At 47.6% G+C, this 24,939-nt stretch overlaps 1 protein-coding gene across 1 annotated transcript; it reads left to right on the top strand.

Moving 5' to 3' along the window:
* The first annotated feature begins 3,193 nt into the window (after window positions 1–3,193).
* Window positions 3,194–24,511, top strand: LOC142775556 (NADH dehydrogenase [ubiquinone] 1 beta subcomplex subunit 8, mitochondrial-like). Its single transcript, XM_075877012.1, has 2 exons — window positions 3,194–3,569; window positions 24,456–24,511. Exons 1-2 carry the CDS (start codon window positions 3,194–3,196, stop codon window positions 24,509–24,511), a joined length of 432 nt encoding a protein of 143 aa, XP_075733127.1.
* The last annotated feature ends 428 nt before the right edge of the window (window positions 24,512–24,939 follow it).

Raw genomic sequence — 24,939 nt, 5'->3', positions numbered from 1 at the left:
GAACCTTAAGTTTGTATGCCAACTAAGTATTTAACACGCAAACGCCGTCATGTTGGTGTGGTACAGTGGTTAGCGTCTTCGAATGGGAATCCGCAGGTTGCACGTTCGATCCTCCGTGGCGCCCTGTTTTTTTTTTTTTTACGGGACGGGTGTTTTTTTATACCATTTTTATAGAATTCTTTTTTATTTTTTGTGGCAGCTCGTCACGGTGATTCTGACGTCATTTCGCGCTCAAGTGTTGCCGGCACTGCAGCACCCACCATACCCACGATGCGCCATGGTGGGTGTTTCCCACCATTCACCCACTACAATAATCCACTATAATGGTGGGTGGTGGTTTCCACCATGCCCACCATTCGTTTTTTTCCGATAGGGTAGCGTACGTCGCCGCACTAAATCGAACGATTGCCTTCAACCAATGACACGCGCCATTGGTAACATCATTCCTATTTTATAGGATCTCGCGTCTTTCATCAACTACAAGTACCGCTTTCTAGTTTATAACATCTTGCATCTTTTCATCATCAGCTACAAGTACCACCATCTAGTAAACACTACAAGAACTAAACGAGAGGTGGCTACATACAGGAGACGGTACCGCCATCTAGTGAACACTGCAAGAACTAAACTAGAGGTGGCTACATACAGGGGACGGTACCGCCATCTAGTGAACACTGCAAGAACTAAACTAGAGGTGGCTACATACAGGCTACAGGGGACGCACAGCCCACGCCCTAAGGAGCTTCGCCCCTAAAAGTGAGCCTTCGAGCGAGACCGCATAGCAACGCATCGCCAGAGAGGGAGAACGAGCCGAGATTCGAGCCGGGACCGCAGAGCAACGCACCGCAGAGCGAGCCGAGACGCGAGTGGCGTCGGACGTATCCGATCGAGCTCCTGCACCGAGTCCAGTTTCCTTTTACATGTAACCACTGCCGATTCACCTGTAACTTAGCACAATACAGTTTTTCTTAAAATTTGAACCTTGCCTTGACTACACTCATTCGGACATCGCTGACAGCACCTATCGACATCTTATGCTGATTTCACTGAGTACCGCCTACGAAACTTGCGCAGCTTCCGTGAGCTGAAAACTTGCACGACGGCATTATGTATTTTTGTCTTTGTTGTGGAATTGTAGTATCGGCACGTTGCGTCGTCGTTCTTATAGTTATGATGCATGATTTGCATCGTATTGCTCTAGTCATTTATAAAAAAGGCCAATCAGTATCAACACGAGCTTCTCTCAAAAGAACTACAAAAAAGTATGTATGAGACCCACCGTTGTATAAAACGCACCTCCGAAAACTTTGAAAAAAAAAACACGTTTTATACCGCGGGAAATAGGGTAGGTGGGGACGCATATCAATGCAGGTTGAGTCTGATCTAATCCAATCTACATCCTAAATACTGGAGTCAGTAAATACAGCAGTTCAGGCAGATCTGATTCAATCAAATTCACATCGTAAGTGGCGTGGGCTACAGCCATTGTAGTCAGCTAGATTATACTCCAAAGGCAGAACCGGCCAGACTCTTGAGTCCTCATTTTACACAGATGCCAGAAGATGTCGCCACTTACTACGTTTCCTAGCAGGTTTGACTTTGATATCCGGCAATCGCAGGCTCCTCCAAACTTTCATCTGCGGTTGCCTTTAGCTTATGTGTATGCTTCCTGATTCTTCTGAGCATCAAACAGCTGACTTGCTCACTGCTTGGCTGAGGAGTTTTATTCTAGCCACATATACATAAGTTTCTAATTTACTGCACGCGTTGAGAACATTCTGAGTACATATGGTAAGTATGTTTATACTTATATGGAGTGCGTGTTTTTTTCGACCACTCAAGGGTTTATTTCCAGGGCACAGAGTTTTACATGCAGACGTGGCGATCAAGGAATTCGCTTTTAATGATCATGTAAAACCTGGAAAAGTTGGGGAATATAGAAATACCAAATTGGTAGACAACCTGAATGGTACGGCAAGCGCATCTGAATTTCCCCTTTCCCCGCGGTTCCCATGTCGGCTGTGGCACTTAAATGACCAGAACATAGGTTTCTTACATTTATTTTTACAGAGGTATAATGGTTTAGTATTAAGATGACTTTTAATATGTTAGCTAATCTCTAATCTTGAGTTGCTCTTCATGTTGGATGCAGTAATTTAATCGCATTATGAACATTGCAACTTTTTAACATTATATTTTTTATTCGTCTAAGCTATAGTTGCTGTCTAAAGCGCCGCCTATGTTTTTTCTTTATGTTGCTATGCTTTTAGCTTCAATGTCGTAAGGTTTAATATATATATATAATTTTGCGGTATGTCTGGATGCTTGATCAGCATTGCGGGCTTTCTAAAGACCACGGGAATTTTTAGTGTTTACCAGAAAGCAAAAATTCCAATTAACAGTGATGTGTGACTCGAGAAATCTGCTCTGAAACTAAAGTTTGGTGCTCCAAGACACACTTTATAATGCTACACAGCTGCTACAAAACTCCTATTTTACTGCTTCAAAGCTGCTCGAAAACGGCATTATTCCTTCTTCCAAAGGTGCTCCTAAAAACTGAAGCCCACTTCCATCTCTGAATACTTTTTGAAGTGAAACAAGGCCCATGCCCATGTCACTTTTTCTGGTTGAAAAGAAGTGGAAATAACACTAAATAGTAGCAGGATTTCAAGTTTGGTAGAATGTGATTACCCAGGAAACTTGTTAAGCTCTAATATTTACATAGAACAATAAAACAGGCATAATGGGCTTTTGAACATTTAATAAATATAAATAAGTGTGACGGTAGTATTTTCATTGAACCTCAAAGCGGGCGCTTTGTGGCAGTGTCCATTTCTTCTAAATAGGTGTGTCTCAGATTATAACTCCTCCACTGCAGTGAACAGGAGGTTACAGGAGTTCACATGACGGATAACATTGTGACGATACAATGCGAATGATTAGAAGTGATGGCGTAGTGGTTAGAGCATCCGCCTCACATGCAAAAGGTCCGTGGTTCGAATGGCGGTGCCGCACAGTTCCCAACTGGATAAAAAAATCCGCGTGGTGATGGAACTGCATTAACAGGCCTGGGGTGCTGCCTCACAAGTGACCACCACCGGTGACGCACTCCCTCACCAGAGAAGGATTGGCCCCCCTGATGCAGTATCTGGCCACTACCTCCCACATACATACGTCAATGCATACGTCCTACATGCATATGGCGGTCAGATCTGCGTTGCAGATCGACGAGGGTCAGATCGGACAAATCGCGCGGTGCCAGCTGAAGGCTCCAGTGATCACATCATGCCGGCCAGCAAGCTACTGGAACAAGGACTGGCGCCCGGGTCCAGCGCCGCAGACGGAGGAGGAGATGAGAGCGGCCGCCAAAAAGTACAAGATGCTGTACGAGGACTACAAGGTGCGGGCCGAAAGCGAGGGTCTGACGTGGAGCGACTACCCAAAGCTCCCAACGGTGACGGCGGGATCCAGGGATCCCGAAGACGACTACGACTTTCCCACCCTGAAACGAAACTATGGCGAGCCGGTCAACATCTACGTCGATGCGTACACCCCCGAAAGATTTGATCGTTGCTGCAACGCAGCAGAGGGGGCTAAGAATCTCTGGATCAGGACAGGCCGCCATTGGAACTTGAACTTGGCAACGTTTAACGCTAGAACTTTGTCTAGTGAGGCAAGTCTAGCTGTACTATCCGAGGAGCTAGAGGATGTAAAATGGGATAAAATAGGGATCAATGAAGTTAGGAGGACAGATGAGACCTATGCGGTGCTACAGAACGGGCACGTGCTTTGCTATTGGGGCTTGGCTGACAGAATAGAACTGACAGTGTGGCTCCTAATTCATAGAAGCATTGCTGACAACATAGAAGAACACTATAGCATTAATAAAAAGGTGGTAGGTATCTGTGAGGATTCGAGAAAAACGACAACGACGAAGGTGCGCGACAAGGCACGTGCGATTACGAGGCAACTGTGCGCCCCTCAGCTGATGACTAGCGGTGGCCCATAAAAGTGGCGTGCCACGATTGGGCCACGTGTGATCATTACGTGGCGGTAAGCTTTGTGGCTGGGGACGAGCTGGAGCAGCGGCAGACGGGAGACAGCGGGCCGAGGCGTCGGACGCAGTCGATCCAGGTTCCGGCCGGGGAACGCGGCTGTCCACGCTACTGCCGTCCAACTACCAGCCGGCGCGGCATTGCCGGCACGAGTACTGCATCTCGGGGCGCAGCCTAGCCTGCTGTTTTCTTCCTTGCCGAGGGCATCGCGGATCTCGGCGAGGCGTCTCCGTGGTCAGACGTTCGGCACAGCGATGAACGTGGCCTGGCTAATGGTCACGATTGCGCCGAGCATCGCGTCTAGACGGAAGCTGTTCACTGGACTGGCTGGCCATTTACACGAATGGAGCATCGCGTCTCCGATGCGGGTTGACTTCTCCGTAGCCGCACCCATGCCATCAAGCGCCGGTGTCACCAGAGCGTCGCCCATCGGCAAGGGACGAGCGAGACGTACTGCCGGGGGAGACGTGGGTGTGTGTTCGGAGGACCACGGAGCCGGGCGAGGTTCAGGGTGGCCGAGAATCCAGGTGCCAGGGGAGTTCTGGCTGAATTGAGGATCGCCGAGCGGTGCCGAGCCGTACCGAGCGACGCGCCAGACTCGGACGTGGGCGAGCTCATGAGCTGCAGTGTGCACCCGAGGGTACCCGGCGGTGCCCTGGCCAAGAAGAAGGAATGTGAGAAAAGGAGCTCGAGGGTTGAGGCCACGAAGGCAGACGAAGCGGTGTGACGCTCGAGAGGACGAGTTCCTGGCAGCGTTCCTGAGCCGGACGTGGGACCCGTACGTGTCGGCCAGGTCGAGCCCCGGTGTGTCCGTTCGAGGTCGAGTCCGTCGGCCTGTGCAAGGTCCAAGGACGGGGCCTGCTGAACGGCTCCTGCCTGGGTGCAGTGGCTGAGAGCAGGTTCGTGGGTGAGGCCTACCGGGCGTAGTCCTCGTGAGCCGTGGCCTGACCCTAGACCTCAGGAGTTGCGACCCTGACTGCTGGGTTGGCCGCGACGTCCGACTAAACGGCGCTGCACATGGTAGCGCATACGTGTGCCGTCAGCCGTTCCAGCCGTGCCACCTTTGCCCTCGCGCACGTCGACGACCGCATCATGTCGGGACGACGGGGACCCAAACTGTGAGGCTGCGGTTTCTGCTTGCAAACCGAGAACTATACGCGCTGGACACTGAGTAAGCGTAGCCGCGAGCTCTCCGCATAATAGAGGTCTGACTCTCGTGCAGGTGGCGTGATGCTTGGCGTGTAGGGTTGGATATATAGTTTTATTTTCACCTGTCATTTCCTCTCTAGTGTGCAATATAAAGCTTCTTTTATTCGCATCAATTGTTGATGTTAATTCTTTCTCGTCCGCTATCGACAAGCATAGTGACGAACGTCCTTAACCATCACAATTTCTGGCGTCCGCAAGACAAGACTAAGCTCTCGCGTTACATCTGATAGCCTCACGTTGTTTGTGTGTGGCGGACGAGAATGGACGAAGAGAAAAGCTAGTTGAGCTAGGGAAGGAGATGGGGCTGAGTGGAGAGGCTTTGCTGGCATGGGTGAGCGCTGAGGAAAAAGAAATGAGGGACCAGAAACCGAAAGATCGAGAGGAGGCACGTCTAGCAGCACAGGAAGAGCATGAGCGTGAAAGAGCTCGCATGGAGGCTGAAAGGCTCCTGCTCGAGGAGCAACGTCTGTTCATTGTTGTGTGAGAAAAGTTGTTTTGTGGAAACAACTTTCTTGTGTGGGCGGTTATTGTGAGGATTCGAGAAAAACGACAACGACGAAGGTGCGGGACAAGGCACGTGCGATTACGAGGCATCTGTGCGCCAATCAGCTGTTGACTAGCGGTGGCCCATAGAAGTGGCGTGCCACGATTTGGCCACGTGTGATCATTACGTGGCGGTAAGCTTTGTGGCTGGGAACGAGCCGGAGCAGCGGAAGACGGGAGACAGCGGGCCGAGGCGTTGGACGCAGGCGATCCAGGTTCCGGCCGGGGAACGCGGCTGTCCACACTACTGCCGTCCAACCACCAACTGGGGCGGCATTGCCGGCACGAGTACTGCATTTCAGGGCGCGGCCTGGCCTGCTGTTCTCTTCCTTGTCGAGGGCATCGCGGATCTCGGCGAGGCGTCTCCGTGGTCAGACGTTCGGCACAGCGATGAACGTGGCCTGGCTAATGGTCACGGTTGCGCCGAGCATCGCGTCTCGACGCAAGCTGTTCGCTGGACGGGCTGGCCATTTACACGCATGGAGCATCGTCTCTCCGATGCGGGTTGACTGCTTCGTAGTCGTACCCACGCCACCACTCTGCCGAGCGTCATCGTCACCATCGCGTCACACATCGAGACGCACCCCGCTTCCGATCGCCTGTCGCCGCCTCCTGCCCTGCATCTCGGCGTTCGTCGGGCCCCCTATCTCATCGTGAGGTTTTGGAACTTTCCGCCTTGAATTCGCGTTCTGTAGTTTTCTTATTCGATGAGACAGTTTTGTTACTTATCCGGCTTCATGGTTTTTCTTGTTCTGTGTTCTATGTTTTTCTTTCGTGCTCTGTCATAAACGTGGTGTGTGTTGCTACCGCGTTGTCTCAAAGTCCATTTCTCCTAACACGCCACGGAAAGCAAGCATGACGAACTTTGGCCCCGATAAAGAGCATTTTCATTACAATAAATCACTAACTAAACTCAATAAACTAAACTCAATTAACTAAACTCAATGAAATATACAAGAAGAAGGTGATACAGGCTTACGCGCCTACATCCAGCCAAGATGACGCTTCATTGAAATCTTCTATGAAGACCTTGAATCGGCAATGAGTAAGGTAAAAACACAATACACTATACTGATGGGAGACCTTAATGCAAAGGTAGGGAATAAGCAGGCTGAAAACCAGGCAGTAGGAAATAATGGCATCAGTACTAGAAATGCCAGAAAAGAGCTACTAGTAGAATTCGCAGAACGCAAGAATTTATGGATTCTAAATACTTTCTACCGAAAACGAGGAAAGCCTGAGTGAACATGGAGGAGCCCTAAAGGCGAAAATAAGAACGAAATAGACTTTATACTCAGTGCACACCCAGGCGTCATGCAGAATGTGCAAGTGCTTGGCAAGGTACGATGCAGTGACCATAGAATGGTACGGTCTCGAATTCGCCTAGATTTGAGGAAGGAACGACAGAAACTGATCCGCAAAACGCCAATCAATGAGCTAGCACTGAGAGGGAAAGTACAGGAATTCAATTTCGCTTCAGAACAGGTACTCGGCTCTTAGTGAGGAAACCAACCTTAGCGTAAATACACTGAATGATAATCTGACGAATATCATTATGGAGTGTGCAGTAGAAGTTGGAGGCATGGTAGTTAGACAGGACAGTGGTAAGATTTCTCAGGAAACGAAAAAGCTCATTAGGCAGCATCAAAGCATGAAAGTCTCAAGTAAAACAGATCAAATATAACTGGCAGAGCTTTCCAAGTTGATTAATAAGCGTAAGGTATCCGATCAAAGAAGGTATAGCATGCAGAGAAGCGAACACGCTCTGAATAATGGAGGAAGCGTCAAAGCAATGAAGAGCAAACTTGGGATAGGCGAAAATTTGATGTATGCCCTAAGGGACAAAGAAGGCAAAATACCTACCAATATGAATAGGATAGTTAAAATAGCGGAGGAGTTTTACAGAGATCTGTACAGTTGCCGGGAACACCACGAGTTTAATACTAAAAGAGCTAGGAGTAACCCAGTTGACTCCTCACCAGTAATGATGGAAGAAGTCAGAAAAACATTGGAGAGCATGCAAAGAGGCAAAGCTGCTGGTGAGATCAGGTAACATCAAATCCGCTGAAAGATGGAGGACAGATTGTGTTAAAAATCAAGCCACCCTGTTTACGAGGTGTTTCCTGACGGGAAGAGTACCAGAGTCTTCAAAGAATGCTAACATCATCTTAATACATAAGAAAGGAGATGATAAGGACTTGAAGAATTACAAACCGATCAGCTTGATCTCCGTAGTATACAAGCTATTTACGAAGGCTAACACACCTAAGAAAACATGAGAAATCAATCAACCAAAGGTACAAGCAGGATTTAGGACAGGCTACTCAATAATCGACCACATATACTATCAATCAGGTAATAGAGAAATGCTCAGAATATAGCCAACCACTATACAGAGCCTTCGTAGATTACGAGAAGGCGTTTGATTCAGTAGAAATATCAGAAGTCATGTAGACACTGGGGAATCAGGGCATCGATGAAGCATATATAAACATCTTGGAAGAAATCTACAGGGGATCAACTGCTATCATAGTGTTTCATAAAGACAGCAACAGAATACTAATCATGAAGGGTGTAAGGCAGGGAGATACAATCTCCCCAACGCTATGTACCACGTGCTTACAGGAGGTTTTCAGAGATCAAGAATGGGAACAGTTAGGGATAAAAGTTAATGGAGAGTACCTTAGTAACCTGCGCTTCGCCGTTGACATTGCATTGCTGAGTAACTCAGGGGACGAGTTGCAACTCATAATTATGGAGTTAGACAAGAAGAGCAGAAAGGTGGGTCTTAAAATTAATCTGCAGAAAACGAAAGTAATGTACAACAACCTCGGAAGAGAACAGCGCTTTGAGATAGGTAATAGTGCACTTCAAGTTGTAAAAGAATATGTCTACTTAGGGCAGGTAATAATCGCGGAGCTGAACCACGAGATTGAAGTAACTAGAAGAATAGGAATGGGGTGGAGCACCTTTGGCAAGCACTCTCAAATTTTGACCGATAGATTGCCACTATCCCTCAAGAGGAACGTATATACCAGCTGTATCATGCTGGTACTTATCTACGGAGCAGAAACCTGGAGACTTACAAAGAGGGCTCAGTTGAAATTGAGGACAACGCAGCAAGCAATGGAAAAAAAATGGTAGAAGTAACCTTAAGAGACAAGAAGAAAGCAGAATGGGTTAGGAAACAAACGGGGGTATAGATATCATAGTTGAAATCTAGAAGAGGAAATGGACATGGGCAGGGCATGTAGTGTGTAGACAGGATAACCACTGGTCAGTAAGGGTGACTAACTGTATTCTCAGAGAAGGCAAGCGGGTTAGGGGGTACAGGAGCTACGGGTTAGGGGGTACAGGAGGTACAGGTGGGCAGAGGAGATAAAGAAGTTTGCAGGTATAAAATGCAGCCGTAAGCACAGGACCGGGTTCACTGGTGGAACATGGGAGAGGATTTTTACTGCAGTGCACGTAGTCATGCTGATGATGATGATGATGAATGGTAACAGAGAATTGGATGCTTGTGCAGCTATCTGGCCACACTCCAGACTTGGTAATGAAAAAATGTTTTGCTGCGAAAAATCAAGTGTTAGATAGCTATACTTCTCTCAGAAATAATGCACTCAGCAAAAAGAAATCAAACGAACAAAAAGAAAACTAAGTTACCGGAGACTCCCATTAAGGCAAACTTGAAGGGATCACCGTCATTTGTTCGTGATATCAGAAGTGCTCCCCCAAATAAATATCAACATGGTAAGTGCATACGAATGTGTTGAATATGTTACTTGAAAACACTGAATAGAGTTTAATTAAAGTGAAACCTCAATATTACATACCTGCCAAAAACGCAGCATAACCTTGCACTCAATGTACTACGCATAAGGCTCCAGCTTACAAATTTTCATCTCCTGACGTGTGTACCGTTGCCGCCGACAAAAGTATAAATGCAGAGCCACAGCAAATGTACGGACTAAAATGTGCGCCACAAATCCATATCCTACTTTTTGCCAAAGCCCAGCAAATAATCTCGCCCTTTCACACAACTGTCCAATAGCACACAGTGGCGACGTGAAGGAGCGTTTCAAAACTGCGGCGGTGTCTGGGATACACACCGTAGTATAGCCACTGAAAAAACGTAATTGGCTGTGCACAATGCATTTGGTGACACAGCCTGCTTCTAAGTAGAAACTGGGTTTTATTTTTATTTTTCATCTCTTTCTCAACGCAGTCCGCTCGCAGAGAGCCAATCGCTTACAGGCTAGTTGCGTCCACTGACTTGCGCGTGTTTCGGCTGCGTCTTAAAAGCATCCAGTATGGTAAACACAAAGCTATGCTTGGTGAACCATGCGCGTGCTAGCGCCTTCTCGGTGCTTGTGACCTGCATAGCTAAACGCCGTCACAGCAACTGCTTGCGTTTCCGCGAAGCAGTCCGCTTGTCTACACAGTCCCGCACAACGAAGTGACAGCAATCGGTGGCCTGTGCAATGAGCTTACAGTGGCACTACACTACACACGTGCCCTAGCTGACCTTAGGCGATACTTAGGGTGATAAGGCTTTTTGTCGGCAAGTCATACCGGCAAACTTGTGTGTGGTTGCCGCCTCATATTCGGTTTTCCCTGTGATTACCTCTAAAGGCATCACGTCAATTGCATGGAAGTTGGTATGATTGATCGACCGATCTCCCCAATTATCAAAACGACTAAAAACAGCTTCCGGTACATGGTGCCATCTGGAAGTTCAGTGGCGCAGTCAACTTTTATGGTGCAAAATGTTATCACGGTACACAGTTAGTATATGTACCGTGATAACCAGTAGGCAAAAAACAAACCGCCATGGCTTAAACGGTCTGCAAATGCATTATTCTCAATGATACTAAGCCAAGATCAGTTGCAGCTGTATCTCAACGATCTTTAACAGTACAGTTGGGAGGAAAGATAAAAAAAAAAGCATTTAGTTAGCCCAGCTTGGTAAAAACTGTAGCTCTAAGTATAGTGTTTAAATGAATGAATTGAGCACTCAATTTCTAGAGTTCCTAATTATTATGCACATGAATAAATCGCTACTACAGTTTACCAATAAAATTGTAACTCAACCTTATTTTGAAAAGTTAAAAAAAGACAAAAAGAGGGAAGCACAACTTTCCTTCGAAGAATGAATAATTCATTCTTCTGGCTGTTCCTATGCAGTGAGCACCTTCCACTGGCTTCGATATCGCTCTTGCCGACCCCTGCATTGTGTGCTGTTACCTTTTCAAAGTCCGTATACGACGAGTTACTCCAAGTTTGCAAGCGTTTATTTGATATTTTCTTAATTTCAGCCTATAGTATCTTTTCCTGACTGATGTGCAGCTGTAGATTTAAGTTTGCCTCACTCACCATCACAAGTCTCGCACACAGAAAAAAGACACGATGCAGCTATATTTGTTGTGCCGAATTAACTTCATTTTGCCGTGTACGTTCATTAGTAAAAATAAGTTATCGCGATTCGCATTTCAATTAGCACTTGACTGGAAACAGATACGATGCGCACAGGCCCTATGTGAAATGATGCAAACTGACCACAACATGCGCTCGGCTGCCATTGTGCGATGGTGATGACAATGCATCTGACCCTCCACTGGCCACAAATGTGTTGCCACAAATGTGTTTTCAGTTTTATATGCAAATATAGTGCATAGACAATTTTTGTTACTGTCTCCCTGTTTTTTTGCTTTTCTTTCTTCTGCCCCCTCCTTCCCCCACGTTTTCCCCTCAAGCTAACCTCTTATGTTACTTTGTTCTCCACTGTTCTCCTGTTTGCGAACTGATGAACGTAGAGAGAATACAAAGGATGCAATGGCTTGAGGGTCCCAGTTGTTACTCCTTAGGTGATTAATCTACAAAGAACTTCCTCCCCCTCTTTCTTATTGCTTCGAATTTATGAAATAGCCTTGAAAGGTTTTGGCTGCGCCATATAGGCGGCCCTTTGTCCACCTAAAGGCTAGGGGTGAGGAAGATACCAGCTGTATGTGCTGACCTTTTTTTTCCACTTACATTGTTTCTTTTCTGCACGTTGCGGTTTGATTTGAGTCGGCATGAGGAGGTATTTTCTCGTTTTTTTCATTACCTCTGTAGTTGCAAATACGGGCACAGATAGAGCAACGACGAAGATGACGCTTGTTGTGGCTGAGGCTTGTGCTGCTGCTGCTGCTAAAACGACTGGCTGCTAACTCACTGCTGTCCTCATCACAGGCACATTAAACGGTTGCCTAAACTGGAGTTCTGTTTCCGGACTCCACCTCAGCCACCCGGCTCGCCAATGCCTGAAGACATAACCCAGCCACCTGCAGTCTTAATCTCATCTGTTACCTGTACCGGAACGCCCAGGCAGTTAGATCCACTGATTTTCAACCCGTCCAACAACAGAGACGCTGAAGACTGGCGGTCCCAGTATGAAGGGGTAAGCGCTCACAATAAGTGGGATGGCACGGAAAATCTCCGTTACCTTAACTTCTACCTCGCGAGAGTGGCACAGCTGTGGTATAAAGCTGAAATTCCGTCTTGGTCAACCTTGAAGACGCGCTTTGCAGAAGTCTTCGGTCTACCCGCTGTTCGCAAGCTCCGCGCCAAACAGGGCTGGCGCGGCCACGCACAGCGCTCTGGTGAAACCTTCACCTCGTATTTTGAGGATGTTCTGGATCTGTGGCGTCACATCGATCCCGACATTCCGACACTGACAAAATACGGCACATCATGAAAGATATCGAGGACGACGCCTTTCACATGCTTGTTGCAAAAAATCCCCGAACTGTCGCCCAGCTGCTTCACCACTGTCAGAGTTACAACGAGCTGCGAAGATCGCATTTCTATGCAACTTCCAAACCTCGGTACGAGCTCCACATCTGCGTGAACCTTTGGCGCAGTTTCCTCTGAACAAACCACGCTAATGCAGCAAATTCGACAGTTCGTCTCAGAAGTGGCGCACCAATTGTCTCTTGTGCCCTACGTTCTGACACTCCGCCTCCCGCATACCACCCTTCGCCTGTCTCTGCACCTCTGACTTATGCTGAGGCCGCAATACGATCGTCGCCATCACTACCACCCGTCACGGATCCTTCTCGACAGCGCCATCCTCTCTAGGCAGCAAGTCCACCTATCCGTCCAAACCCACCTCATTTTCGCCACCCCACACCGCCGTCAACTAATTCTTGGCGCACACCGGAAAACAGGCCAATTTACTACTTATGCCACCTTCCTGGCCATATAGCACGCTACTGCCATCGTCGTGATTACAACTCAAATGCTGGTGAGGCCAGTTACGGCTCCAATCGTCCCGAGCCGCCACAGTCATCTTCGTTCCCCCGATTGTCGGATCAGTGGCTGTCACGTCACCGCGGCATCGACAGAAATCCATCACTCTCACCACGACACCTTTCTGTTTCTCCGAAGCTTCCTCGATCGCCACCCGCCCCAGCGAAAAACTGACCAGCGCAGTTCCCGAGGCAAGAGCTGCGCCCATATCAAAAACTTCAAGGCCTCTATTTTTACCAACTAACGAAATAACTGTGCATATTGATGGTGTACCTGCGCAAGCACTGGTTGATACTGGTGCTGCCGTGTCTGTGCTCAGTGGTGAACTGTGCCGCAAGTTGAAGAAGCTTAGGCTGCCACTTTCCGACGTCTCTCTCCGCACGGCAACGGCGCATCACATCCAACTCTCTGTGGCTTGCACAGGTGGACTGGTCATCCAGGTTATTTTGTTTGTACAGTTTAGCCCACAAATAACGGCCCCACTTAAAACGAACTTTTGCTTAAAACGAGCAATATCCGCATAACCGTGAAAATATACACTGTTTCAATGACACAAATTGGCACTTACAACGAACGTCTCAGAGCGACGCCGGTCGGTTACAGCGAACGGAGTCGGCGCTCTGCCGACTTCCCGGGAAACCACTTAGGATCATCGATCAGGCATCGGCGAGGTGCACATTGGTAAACGCCGACACTGCCTCCACGCGCCTCTGATGCCACTCTCCCCGACCACTTTTTGTTACGCACCCCTCTGTACATTGTCCCCCCCCCCCCCCCGCTACTGTGAGCACCCCATTTCGCCGAACGCGGCCAGTGTTTTCACACTACCACCGATTTTTGGAAGACCGGTCGGCCATCTCTCCCATTTTTCATCGTTGGTACTGTCGTTGGCGTCCCCGGCCTGGAGTGACCAGACCATTTGCCGACATCGTCTACATCCAATCGTCTGCGCCTCGTCTTATCTTAACGTTCTAGTGCACGCGCGTACGGTACGCCACCCACTCTAATAATTCACGATTAGTTTTGTGTTTAGGACCTATTCTCACTAACTTCGCACTCGGCTAAACATGCCTTTCGCACGCACGAGGAAGCTGCATAAAAACGGCCGTTAATTTGCGCGGAATGAATCGCGAAGTATCAAAGTCGGTGGGGCCACGCAAACCCACCGGCACAATAAAACGAATTTTGACCACGGCCACCGATTCTTTGAATGATGCCGACCACTCAAAAACTGCGTCTGTAATGCCTGACAGATTGTAGAAGTTTAACATGATGCCATTAAGCCTCTGTAATGCACCTATCACTTTCGAACGTCTCAGCGACAACATCCTCAGAGGCTTTAAATGGAACACATACTTGTGCTACTTGGTGACATCATCGTTTTCTCGAACGACATTCACTCCTATCTCAGCTGCTTCGCAAGCGTCCTGATGTAGATCGTCCTGATGTAGACGATGTTGGCAAATGGTCTGGTCACTCCAGGCCGGGGACGCCAACGACAGTACCAACGATGGAAAATGGGAGAGATGGCCGACCGGTCTTCCAAAAATCGGTGGTAGTGTGAAAACACTGGCCGCGTTCGGCGAAGCGGGGTGCTCACAGTAGCGGGGGGGGGGGGCAATGTACAGAGGGGTGCGTAACCAAAAGTGGTCGGGGAAAGTGGCAACAGAGGCGCGTAAAGGCAGGGTCGGCGTTTACCAATGCGCACCTCACCGATGCCTGATCGGTGATCATAAGTGGTTTCCCGGGAAGTCTGCAGAGCGCCGACTCCGTTCGCTGTAACCGACCGGCGTCGCTCTGAGACGTTCGTTGTAAGTGCCAATTTGTGTCATTGAAACAGTGTATATTTTCACGGTTATGCGGATATTGCTCGTTTTAAGCAAAAGTTCGTTTTAAGTGGGGCCGTTATTTGTGGGTTAAACTGTACAAATAAAATAACCTGGATGACCAGTCCACCTGTGCAAGCCACAGAGAGTTGGATGTGATGCGCCGTTGCCGTGCGGAGAGAGACGTCGGAAAGTGGTAGCCTAAGCTTCTTCAACTTGCGGCACAGTTCACCACTGAGCACAGACACGGCAGCACCAGTATCAACCAGTGCTTGCGCAGGTACACCATCAGTATGCACAGTTATTTCGTTAGTGGGTAAAAATAGAGGCCTTGAAGCTTTCGATATGGGCGCAGCTCTTGCCTCGGGAACTGCGCTGGTCAGTTTTTCACTGGGGCGGGTGGCGATCGAGGAAGCTTCGGAGAAACAGAAAGGTGTCGTGGTGAGAGTGATGGATTTCTGTCGATGCCGCGGTGACGTGACAGCGACTGATCCGACAATCGGGGGAACGAAGATGACTGTGGCGGCTCGGGACGATTGGAGCCGTAACTGGCCTCACCAGCATTTGAGTTGTAATCACGACGATGGCAGTAGCGTGGTATATGGCCAGGAAGGTGGCATAAGTAGCAAATCGGCTTGTTTTCCGGTGTGCGCCAAGAATTAGTTGACGGCGGTGTGGGGTGGCGAAAATGAGGTGGGTTTGGACGGATAGGTGGACTTGCTGCCTAGAGAGGATGGCGCTGTCGAGAAGGATCCGTGACGGGTGGTAGTGATGGCGACGATCGTATTGCGGCCTCAGCATAAGTCAGAGGTGCAGAGACAGGCGAAGGGTGGTATGTGGGAGGCGGAGTGTCAGAACGTAGGGCACAAGAGACAATTGGTGCGCCACTTCTGAGACGAACTGCTGAATTTGCTGCATTAGCGTGGTTTGTTCAGAGGAAACTGCGCCAAAGGTTAAAGCAGATGTGGAGCTCGTACCAAGGTTTGGAAGTTGCATAGAAATGCGATCTTCGCAGCTCGTTGTAACTCTGACAGCGGTGAAGCAGCTGGGCGACAATTCGGGGATTTTTTGCAACAAGCATGTGAAAGGCGTCGTCCTCGATATCTTTCATGATGTGCCGTATTTTGTCAGCGTCGGAATGTCGGGATCGATGCGACGCCACAGATCCAGAACATCCTCAATATACGAGGTGAAGGTTTCACCAGAGCGCTGTGCGTGGCCGCGCCAGCCCTGTTCGGCGCGGAGCTTGCGAACAGCGGGTAGACCGAAGACTTCTGCAAAGCGCGTCTTCAAGGTTGACCAAGACGGAATTTCAGCTTTATACCACAACTGTGCCACTCTCGCGAGGTAGAAGTTAAGGTAACGGAGCTTTTCCGTGCCATCCCACTTATTGTGAGCGCTTACCCCTTCATACTTGGACCGCCAGTCTTCAGCGTCTCTGTGGTTGGACGGGTTGAAAATCAGTGGATCTCACTGCCTGGGCGTTCCGGTACAGGTAACAGATGAGATTAAGACTGCAGGTGGCTGGGTTATGTCTTCAGGCATTGGCGAGCCGGGTGGCTGAGGTGGAGTCCGGAAACAAAACTGCAGTTTAGGCAACCGTTCAATGTGCCTGTGAAGAGGACAGCAGCGAGATAGCAGCCAGTCGTTTTAGCAGCAGCAGCAGCACAAGCCTCAGCCACAACAAACGTCATCTTCGTCGTTGCTCTATCTGTGCCCGTGTTTACAACTACAGAGGTAATGAAAAAAACGAGAGAATACCTCCTCATGCAGACTCAAATGAAACCGCAACGTGCAGACAAGAAACAATGTAAGTGGAAAAAAAAGGTCAGCACATACAGCTGGTATCTTCCTCACCCCTAGCCTTTAGGTGGACAAAGGGCCGCCTATATGGCGCAGCCAAAACCTTTCAAGACTATTTCATAAATTCAAAGCAATAAGAAAGAGGGGGAGGAAGTTCTTTGTAGATTAACCACCTAAGGAGTAACAACTGGGACCCTCAAGCCATTCCATCCTTTGTATTCTCTCTACGTTCATCAGATCCCAAACAGGAGAACAGTGGAGAACAAAGTAACATAAGAGGTTAGCTTGAGGGGAAAACATGGGGGAAGGAGGGGGCGGAAGAAAGAAAATCCAAAAAACAGGGAGACAGTAACAAAAAATTGTCTATGCACTATATTTGCATATAAAACTGAAAACACATTTGTGGTAACACATTTGTGGCCAGTGGAGGGTCAGATGCATTGTCATCACCATCGCACAATGGCAGCCGAGCGCATGTTGTGGTCAGTTTGCATCATTTCACATAGGGCCTGTGCGCATCGTATCTGTTTCCAGTGAAGTGCTAGTTGAAATGCGAATCGCGATAAGTTATTTTTACTAATGAACGTACACGACAAAATGAAGTTAATTTGGCACTATAAATATAGCTGCATCGTGTCTTTTTTCTGTGTGCGAGACTTGTGACGGTGAGTGAGGCAAACTTAAATCTACAGCTGCACATCAGTCAGGAAAAGTTACTATAGGCTGAAATTAAGAAAATATCAAATAAAAGCTTGCAAACTTGGAGTAACTTGTCGTATATGGACTTCGAAAAGGTAACAGCACACAATGCAGGGGTCGGCAAGAGCGATATCGAAGCCAGTGGAAGGTGCTCACTGCATAGGAACAGCCAGAAGAATGAATTTTTGATTCTTCGAAGGAAAGTTGTGCTTCCCTCTTTCTGTCTTTTTTTAAATTTTCAAAATAAGGTTGAGTTACAATTTTATTGGTAAACTGTAGTAGCAATTTATTCATGTGCATAATAATTAGGAACTCTAGAAATTGAGTGCTCAATTCATTCATGCAAACACTATACTTAGAGCTATCGTTTTTACCAAGCTGGGCTAACTAAATGCTTTTTTTTGTTCTTTCCTCCCCACTGTACTGTTAAAGATCGTTGAGATACAGCTGCAACTGATCTTGGCTTAGTATCAATGAGAATAATGCATTTGCAGACCGTTTAAGCCATGGCGGTTTGTCTTTTGCCTACTGGCTATCACGGTACACATACCAACTGTGTACCGTGATAACATTTTGCACCATAAAACTTGACTGCGCCACTGAACTTTCAGATGGCACCATGTACCGGAAGCTGTTTTTAGTCGTTTTGATAATTGGAGAGATCGGTCGATCAATCATACCAACTTCCATGCAATTGACGTGATGCCTTTAGAGGTATCACAGGGAAAACCGAATATGAGGCGGACCACTCACAAGTTTGCCTGTATGACTTCCGACAAAAAGCCTTATCACCCTAAGTATCGCCTAAGGTCGGCTAGGGCACGTGTGTAGTGTAGTGTCACTGTAAGCTTATTGCACAGGCCACCGATTGCTATCACTTCGTTGTGCGGGACTGTGTAGACAAGCGGACTGCTTCGCGGAAACGCAAGCAGATTGCTGTGACGGCGTTTAGCTATGCAGGTCACAAGCACCGAGAAGGCGCTAGCACGCGCATGGTTCACCAAGCATAGCACTGTTGTTACCATACTGGATGCTTTTAAGACGCAGCCGAAACACGCGCAAGTCAGTGGACGCAACTAGCCTGTACACGATTGGCTCTCTGCGAGCGGACTCCGTTGAGAAAGAGACGAAAAATAAAAATAAAACCCAGTTTCTACTTAGAAGCAGGCTATGTCACCAAATGCATTGTGCACAGCCAATTACGTTTTTTCTGTGGCAATACTACGGTGTGTATCCCAGACACCGCCGCAGTTTTGAAACGCTCCTTCACGTCGCCACTGTGTGCTATTGGACAGTTGTGTGAAAGGGCGAGATTATTTTGTGGGCTTTGGCAAAAAGAAGGATATGGATTTGTGGCGCACATTTTAGTCCGTACATTTGCTGTGGCTCGAGATCTGCATTTATACCTTTGTGGGCGGCAACGGTACACACGTCAGGAGATGAAAATTTGTGAGCTGGAGCCTTATGCGTAGTACATTGTGTGCAAGGTTATGCTGCGTTTTTGGCAGGTATGCAATATCGAGGCTTCACTTTAGTTAAAGTCTATTCACTGTTTTCAAGTAACATATTCAACACATTCGTATGCACTTACCATTTTGATGTTTATTTGAGGAGCACTTCTGATATCACGAACAAATGACGGTGATTCCTTCAAGTTTGCCTTAATGGGAGTCTACGGTAACTTAGTTTTCTTCTTTTTCGTTTGATTTCTTTTTGCTGAGTGCTGCATTTCTGAGAGAAGTGTAGCTATCCAACACTTGATTTTTCGCAGCAAAACATTTTTTCATTACCAAGTCTGGAGTGTGGCCAGATAGCTGCACAAGCATCCAATTCTCTGTTACCATTCATCATCATCATCATCAGCATGACTACGTGCACTGCAGTAAAAATCCTCTCCCATGTTCCACCAGTGAACCCGGTCCTGTGCTTACTGCTGCATTTTATACCTGCAAACTTCTTTATCTCCTCTGCCCACCTGTACCTCCTGTACCCCCTAACCCGTAGCTCCTGTACCCCCTAACCCACTTGCCTTCTCTGAGAATACAGTTAGTCACCCTTACTGACCAGTGGTTATCCTGTATACACACTACATGCCCTGCCCATGTCCATTTCCTCTTCTAGATTTCAACTATGATATCTATACCCCCGTTTGTTTCCTAACCCACTCTGCTTTCTTCTTGTCTCTTAAGGTTACACCTACCATTTTTCTTTCTATTGCTTGCTGCGTCGTCCTCAATTTCAACTGAACCCTCTTTGTAAGTCTCCAGGTTTCTGCTCCATAGATAAGTACCAGCATGATACAGCTGTTATATACCTTCCTCTTGAGGGATAGTGGCAATCTATTTGTCAAAATTTGAGAGTGCTTGCCAAAGGTGCTCCACCCCATTCCTATTCTTCTAGTTACTTCAATCTCGTGGTTCAGCTCCGTGATTATTACCTGCCCTAAGTAGACATATTCTTTTACAACTTGAAGTGCACTATAATCTATCTCAAAGCGCTGTTCTCTTCCGAGGTTGTTGTATATTACTTTCGTTTTCTGCATATTATTTTAAGACTCACCTTTCTGCTCTTCTTGTCTAACTCCGTAATTATGAGTTGCAACTCGTCCCCTGAGTTACTCAGCAATGCAATGTCATCGGCGAAGCGCACGTTACTAAGGTACTCTCCATTAACTCTTATCCCTAACTGTTCCCATTCTTGATCTCTGAAAACCTCCTGTAAGCATGTGGTAAATAGCATTGGGGAGATTGTATCTCCCTGCCTTACACCCTTCATGATTGGTATTCTGTTGCTTTCTTTATGAAACACTATGATAGCAGTTGATCCCCTTAGATTTCTTTCAGGATGTTCATATATGCTTCATCGATGCCCTGATTCCCCAGTGTCTGCATGACTGCTGATATTTCTACTGAATAAAACGCCTTCTCGTAATCAATGGAGGCTCTGTATAGTGGTTGGCTATATTCTGAGCATTTCTCTATTACCTGATTGATAGTATATGTGGTCGATTGTTGTGTAGTTTGCCCTAAATCTTGCTTGTACCTTTGGTTGATTGATTTCTCATGTTTTCTTAGCTGTGTTAGCCTTCGTAATAGCTTGTATACTACGGAGATCAAGCTGATCGGTTTGTAATTCTTCAAGTCCTTGTCATCTCCTTTCTTATGTATTAAGTTGATGTTAGCATTCTTTGAAGACTCTGGTACTCTTCCCGTCAGGAAACGCCTCGTAAACAGGGTGGCTTGTTTTTTTTAACACAATCTGTCCTCCATCTTTCAGCAGATCTGATGTTACCTGATCTCACCAGCAGCTTTGCCTCTTTGCATGCTCTCCAAAGTTTTTCTGACTTCTTCCATCATTACTGGTGAGGAGTCAACTGGCTTACTCCTAGTTCTCTTACTATTAAACTCGTGGTTGTCCCGGCAACTGTACAGATCTCTGTAAAACTCCTCCGCTATTTTAACTATCCTATTCATACTGGTAGGTATTTTGCCTTCTTTGTCCCTTAAGGCACACATCAAATTTTCGCCTATCCCAAGTTTGCTCTTCAATGTTTTGACGCTTCCTCCATTATTCAGAGCGTGTTCGCTTCTCTGCATGCTATACCTTCTTTGATCGGATACCTTACGCTTATTAATCAACTTGGAAAGCTCTGCCAGTTATATTTGATCTGTTTTACTTGAGACTTTCATGCTTTGATGCTGCCTAATGAGCTTTTTCGTTTCCTGAGAAATCTTACCACTGTCCTGTCTAACTACCATGCCTCCAACTTCTACTGCACACTCCATAATGATATTCGTCAGATTATCATTCAGTGTATTTACGCTAAGGTTGGTTTCCTCACTTAGAGCCGAGTACCTGTTCTGAAGCGAAATTGAATTCCTGTACTTTCCCTCTCAGTGCTAGCTCATTGATTGGCGTTTTGCGGATCAGTTTCTGTCGTTCCTTCCTCAAATCTAGGCGAATTCGAGACCGTACCATTCTATGGTCACTGCATCGTACCTTGCCAAGCACTTCCACATTCTGCACGACGCCTGGGTGTGCACTCAGTATAAAGTCTATTTCGTTCTTATTTTCGCCTTTAGGGCTCCTCCATGTTCACTTAGGGTTTCCTCGTTTTCGGTAGAAAGTATTTAGAATCCATAAATTCTTGCGTTCTTCGAATTCTACTAGTAGCTCTCCTCTGGCATCCGTACTAGAAAGTACGGATGCCATTATTTCCTACTGCCTGGTCTCCAGCCTGCTTCTTCCCTACCTTGGCATTAAAGTCTCCCATCAGTATAGTGTATTGTGTTTTTACCTTACTCATTGCCGATTCAAGGTCTTCATAGAAGCTTTCAATGAAGCGTCATCATGGCTGGGTGTAGGCGCGTAAGCCTGTATCACCTTCGTCTTGTATATTTCATTGAGTTTAGTTAATTGAGTTTAGTTTATTGAGTTTAGTTAGTGATTTATTGTAATGAAAATATTCTTTATCGGGGCCAAAGTTCGTCACGCTTGCTTTCCGTGCCGTATTAGGAGAAATGGACTTTGAGACAACGCGGTAGCAACACAGACCACGTTTATGACAGAGCACGAAAGAAAAACATAGAACACAGAACAAGAAAAACCGTGAAGCCGAATAAGTAACAAAACTGTCTGATCAAATAAGAAAACTACAGAACGCGAGTTCAAGGCGGAAAGTTCCAAAACCTCACGATGAGATAGGGGGCCCGACGAACGCCGAGATACAAGGCAGGAGGCGGTGACAGGCGATTGGAAGCGGGGTGCGTCTCGATGTGTGACGCTATGGTGACGATGACGCTCGGCGGAGTGGTGGCGTGGGTACGACTACGAAGCAGTCAACCCGCATCGGAGACGCGATGCTCCATGCGTGTAAATGGCCAGCCCGTCCAGCGAACAGCTTCCGTCGAGACGCGATGCTCAGCGCAACCGTGACCATTAGCCAGGCCACATTCATCGCTGTTCCGAACGTCTGACCACGGAGACGCCTCGCCGTGATCCGCGATGCCCTCGGCAAGGAAGAGAACAGCAGGCCAGGCCGCGCCCTGAGATCCAGTACTCGTGCCGGCAATGCCGCCCCAGCTGGTAGTTGGACGGCAGTAGCGTGGACAGCCGCGTTCCCCGGCCGGAACCTGGATCGCCTGCGTCCGACACCTCGGCCCGCTGTCTCCTGTCTTCCGCTGCTCCGGCTCGTCCCCAGCCACAAAGCTTACCGCCACGTAATGATCACACGTGGCCAAATCGTGGCACGCCACTTCCATGGGCCACCGCTAGTCATCAGCTGATTGGCGCACAGATGCCTCGTAATCGCACGTACCTTGTCTCGCACCTTCGTCGTTGTCGTTTTTCTCGAATCCTCACAATAACCCCCCACACAAGAAAGTTGTTTCCACAAAACAACTTTTCTCACACAACAATGAACTCCTCGAGCAGGAGCCTTTCAGCCTCCATGCGAGCTATTTCACGCTCATGCTCCACCTGTGCTGCTAGACGTGCCTCCTTTCGATCTTTCGCTCTCAGGTCCCTCATTTCTTTTTCCTCAGCGCTCACCCATGCCAGCAAAGCCTCTCCACTCAGCCCCGTCTCCTTCCCTAGCTCAACTAGCTTTCTCTTGTCGTCCATTCTCGTCCGCCACACACAAATAACGTGAGGCTATCAGATGTAACGCGAGAGCTTAGTCCTGTCTTGCGGACGCCAGAAATTGTGATGGTTAAGGACGTTCGTCACTATGCTTGTCGATAGCGGATGAGAAAGGATTAACATCAACAATTGATGCGAATAAAAGAAGCTTTATATTGCACACTAGAGAGGAAATTGCAGGTGAAAATAAAACTATATATCCAACCCCACACGCCAAGCATCACGCCACCTGCACGAGAGTCAGACCTCTATTATGCGGAGAGCTCGTGGCTACGCTTACTCAGTGTCCAGCGCGTATAGTTCTCGGTTCGCAAGGAGAAACCGCAGCCTCACAGTTTGGGTCCCCGCCGTCCCGACATGATGCGGTCGTCGACGTGCGCGAGGGCAAAGGTGGCACGGCTGGAACGTCTGACGGCACACGGATGCGCTACCGTGTGCAGCGCCATTTAGTCGGACGTCGCGGCCAACCCAGCAGTCAGGTTCGCAACTCCTGAAGTCCAGGGTCAGGCCACGGCTCACGAGGACTACGCCCGGTAGGCCTCGTTCATGACTTCTTTGCGCAAACACGTACGCGGACACAAGGAAAAGAGGCAAACAACACGGGCGAAAACTCACAACCGGTTTATTTTGAACAACAAACTGTACCTATATCTTCACGTAGCCCACACGCCCCCCCCCCCCCCATCGGTGGATCCAGGAACACACGAGATAACGTAAAGAAAGCTTATTCAGCGCTACGTCATGATAAGAACAACAAAACGACAAAATTTGAAGAGATCACGCATCTGCAGACGGATAGTTGCACGTGCCTTTCAAAAAGTCAAATTTTTTATCGGACAAGGTGACGGAAGCTTGGCTAACACATTTTTCTCCCATGTTTCTAATATGAAATGCTTCAATCAACTCCCTGTTAATTTTTCTCTTGTGAGTTGACAGAATCTTTGTGTCTGGAAAAATTGGTACGCACCCACAAGACTTGCAGTGATCCACCAGATGTGTTCGTCCTGAACTACGTAATGCCGAGTCATGCTCCCTCAACCGTGTGTTTACAGACCTTCCAGATTGCCCGACATAAGATCTGCCACAGCTGAATGGAACCTGGTATACCACTGCTGTTCTGCAAGACCGGTATTGTTGGCTGTGTTTCATCTGGCAGCTGTTCTTGCTCTGCGTAGTGCCGGACTCCACCATGTTCCGAAGTCGTGGACACAACTTAGACAGCTTGTTGGGTGCTGTAAAAACCGAGGTTACTCCGTATCTCGCTGCCACGTTTTTAAGCCATGGGACAACCTATGAACATATCGGAGAACTTCAAGCCTTCTTTTTTCACTTTGTACTCTTTTGAGACTTCTTTCCGTACCTTTTATCACTGGGATGAGTTTTTTGCAAATAGTGTTCAGCAAATGGCTGGGATACCCAGCTGCCCTGAGCCTGCTTAGCTGGCCCTGAAAGCTGGAAGCAATCTCGTGCACACATGACCGAAGCAATGAAGATCTAAAGCATGAGGATACTATCGCATTTTTTATTACTTTTGAGTGACTAGATGCAAAATTTAGCAGTGGTTTTTTGGCTCGTGGACTATACTGCCAACACACGTGATCTGCCTTGAAAAGCAACTTGATGTCCAGAAACTGTAGAGAATTGTATTGTACAAACTCTATTGAGAACTTCAGCCCACAGGAATTTTCTCTAAACACCTTGAGAACTGTGATGACGTTCTGGTTATAGTTATCTTTAGGTACGAGTACAAGATAGTCGTCCACGTACCGGAAAATGTGTTCCGCAGTCCCTGCTAGACTATCTGACATTTTTCTATCAACGCGACTGAGGAAAATGTCACTTAGGATGGGTGCTACAGCCGACCCGATACATACACC

This window comes from Rhipicephalus microplus, chromosome X (assembly GCF_043290135.1).
Source record: "Rhipicephalus microplus isolate Deutch F79 chromosome X, USDA_Rmic, whole genome shotgun sequence".
Classification (NCBI taxonomy): Eukaryota; Metazoa; Arthropoda; class Arachnida; order Ixodida; family Ixodidae; genus Rhipicephalus; species Rhipicephalus microplus.
Note: the sequence above shows the minus strand (reverse complement) of the source record. Positions and strands in the feature narration are given on the sequence as shown.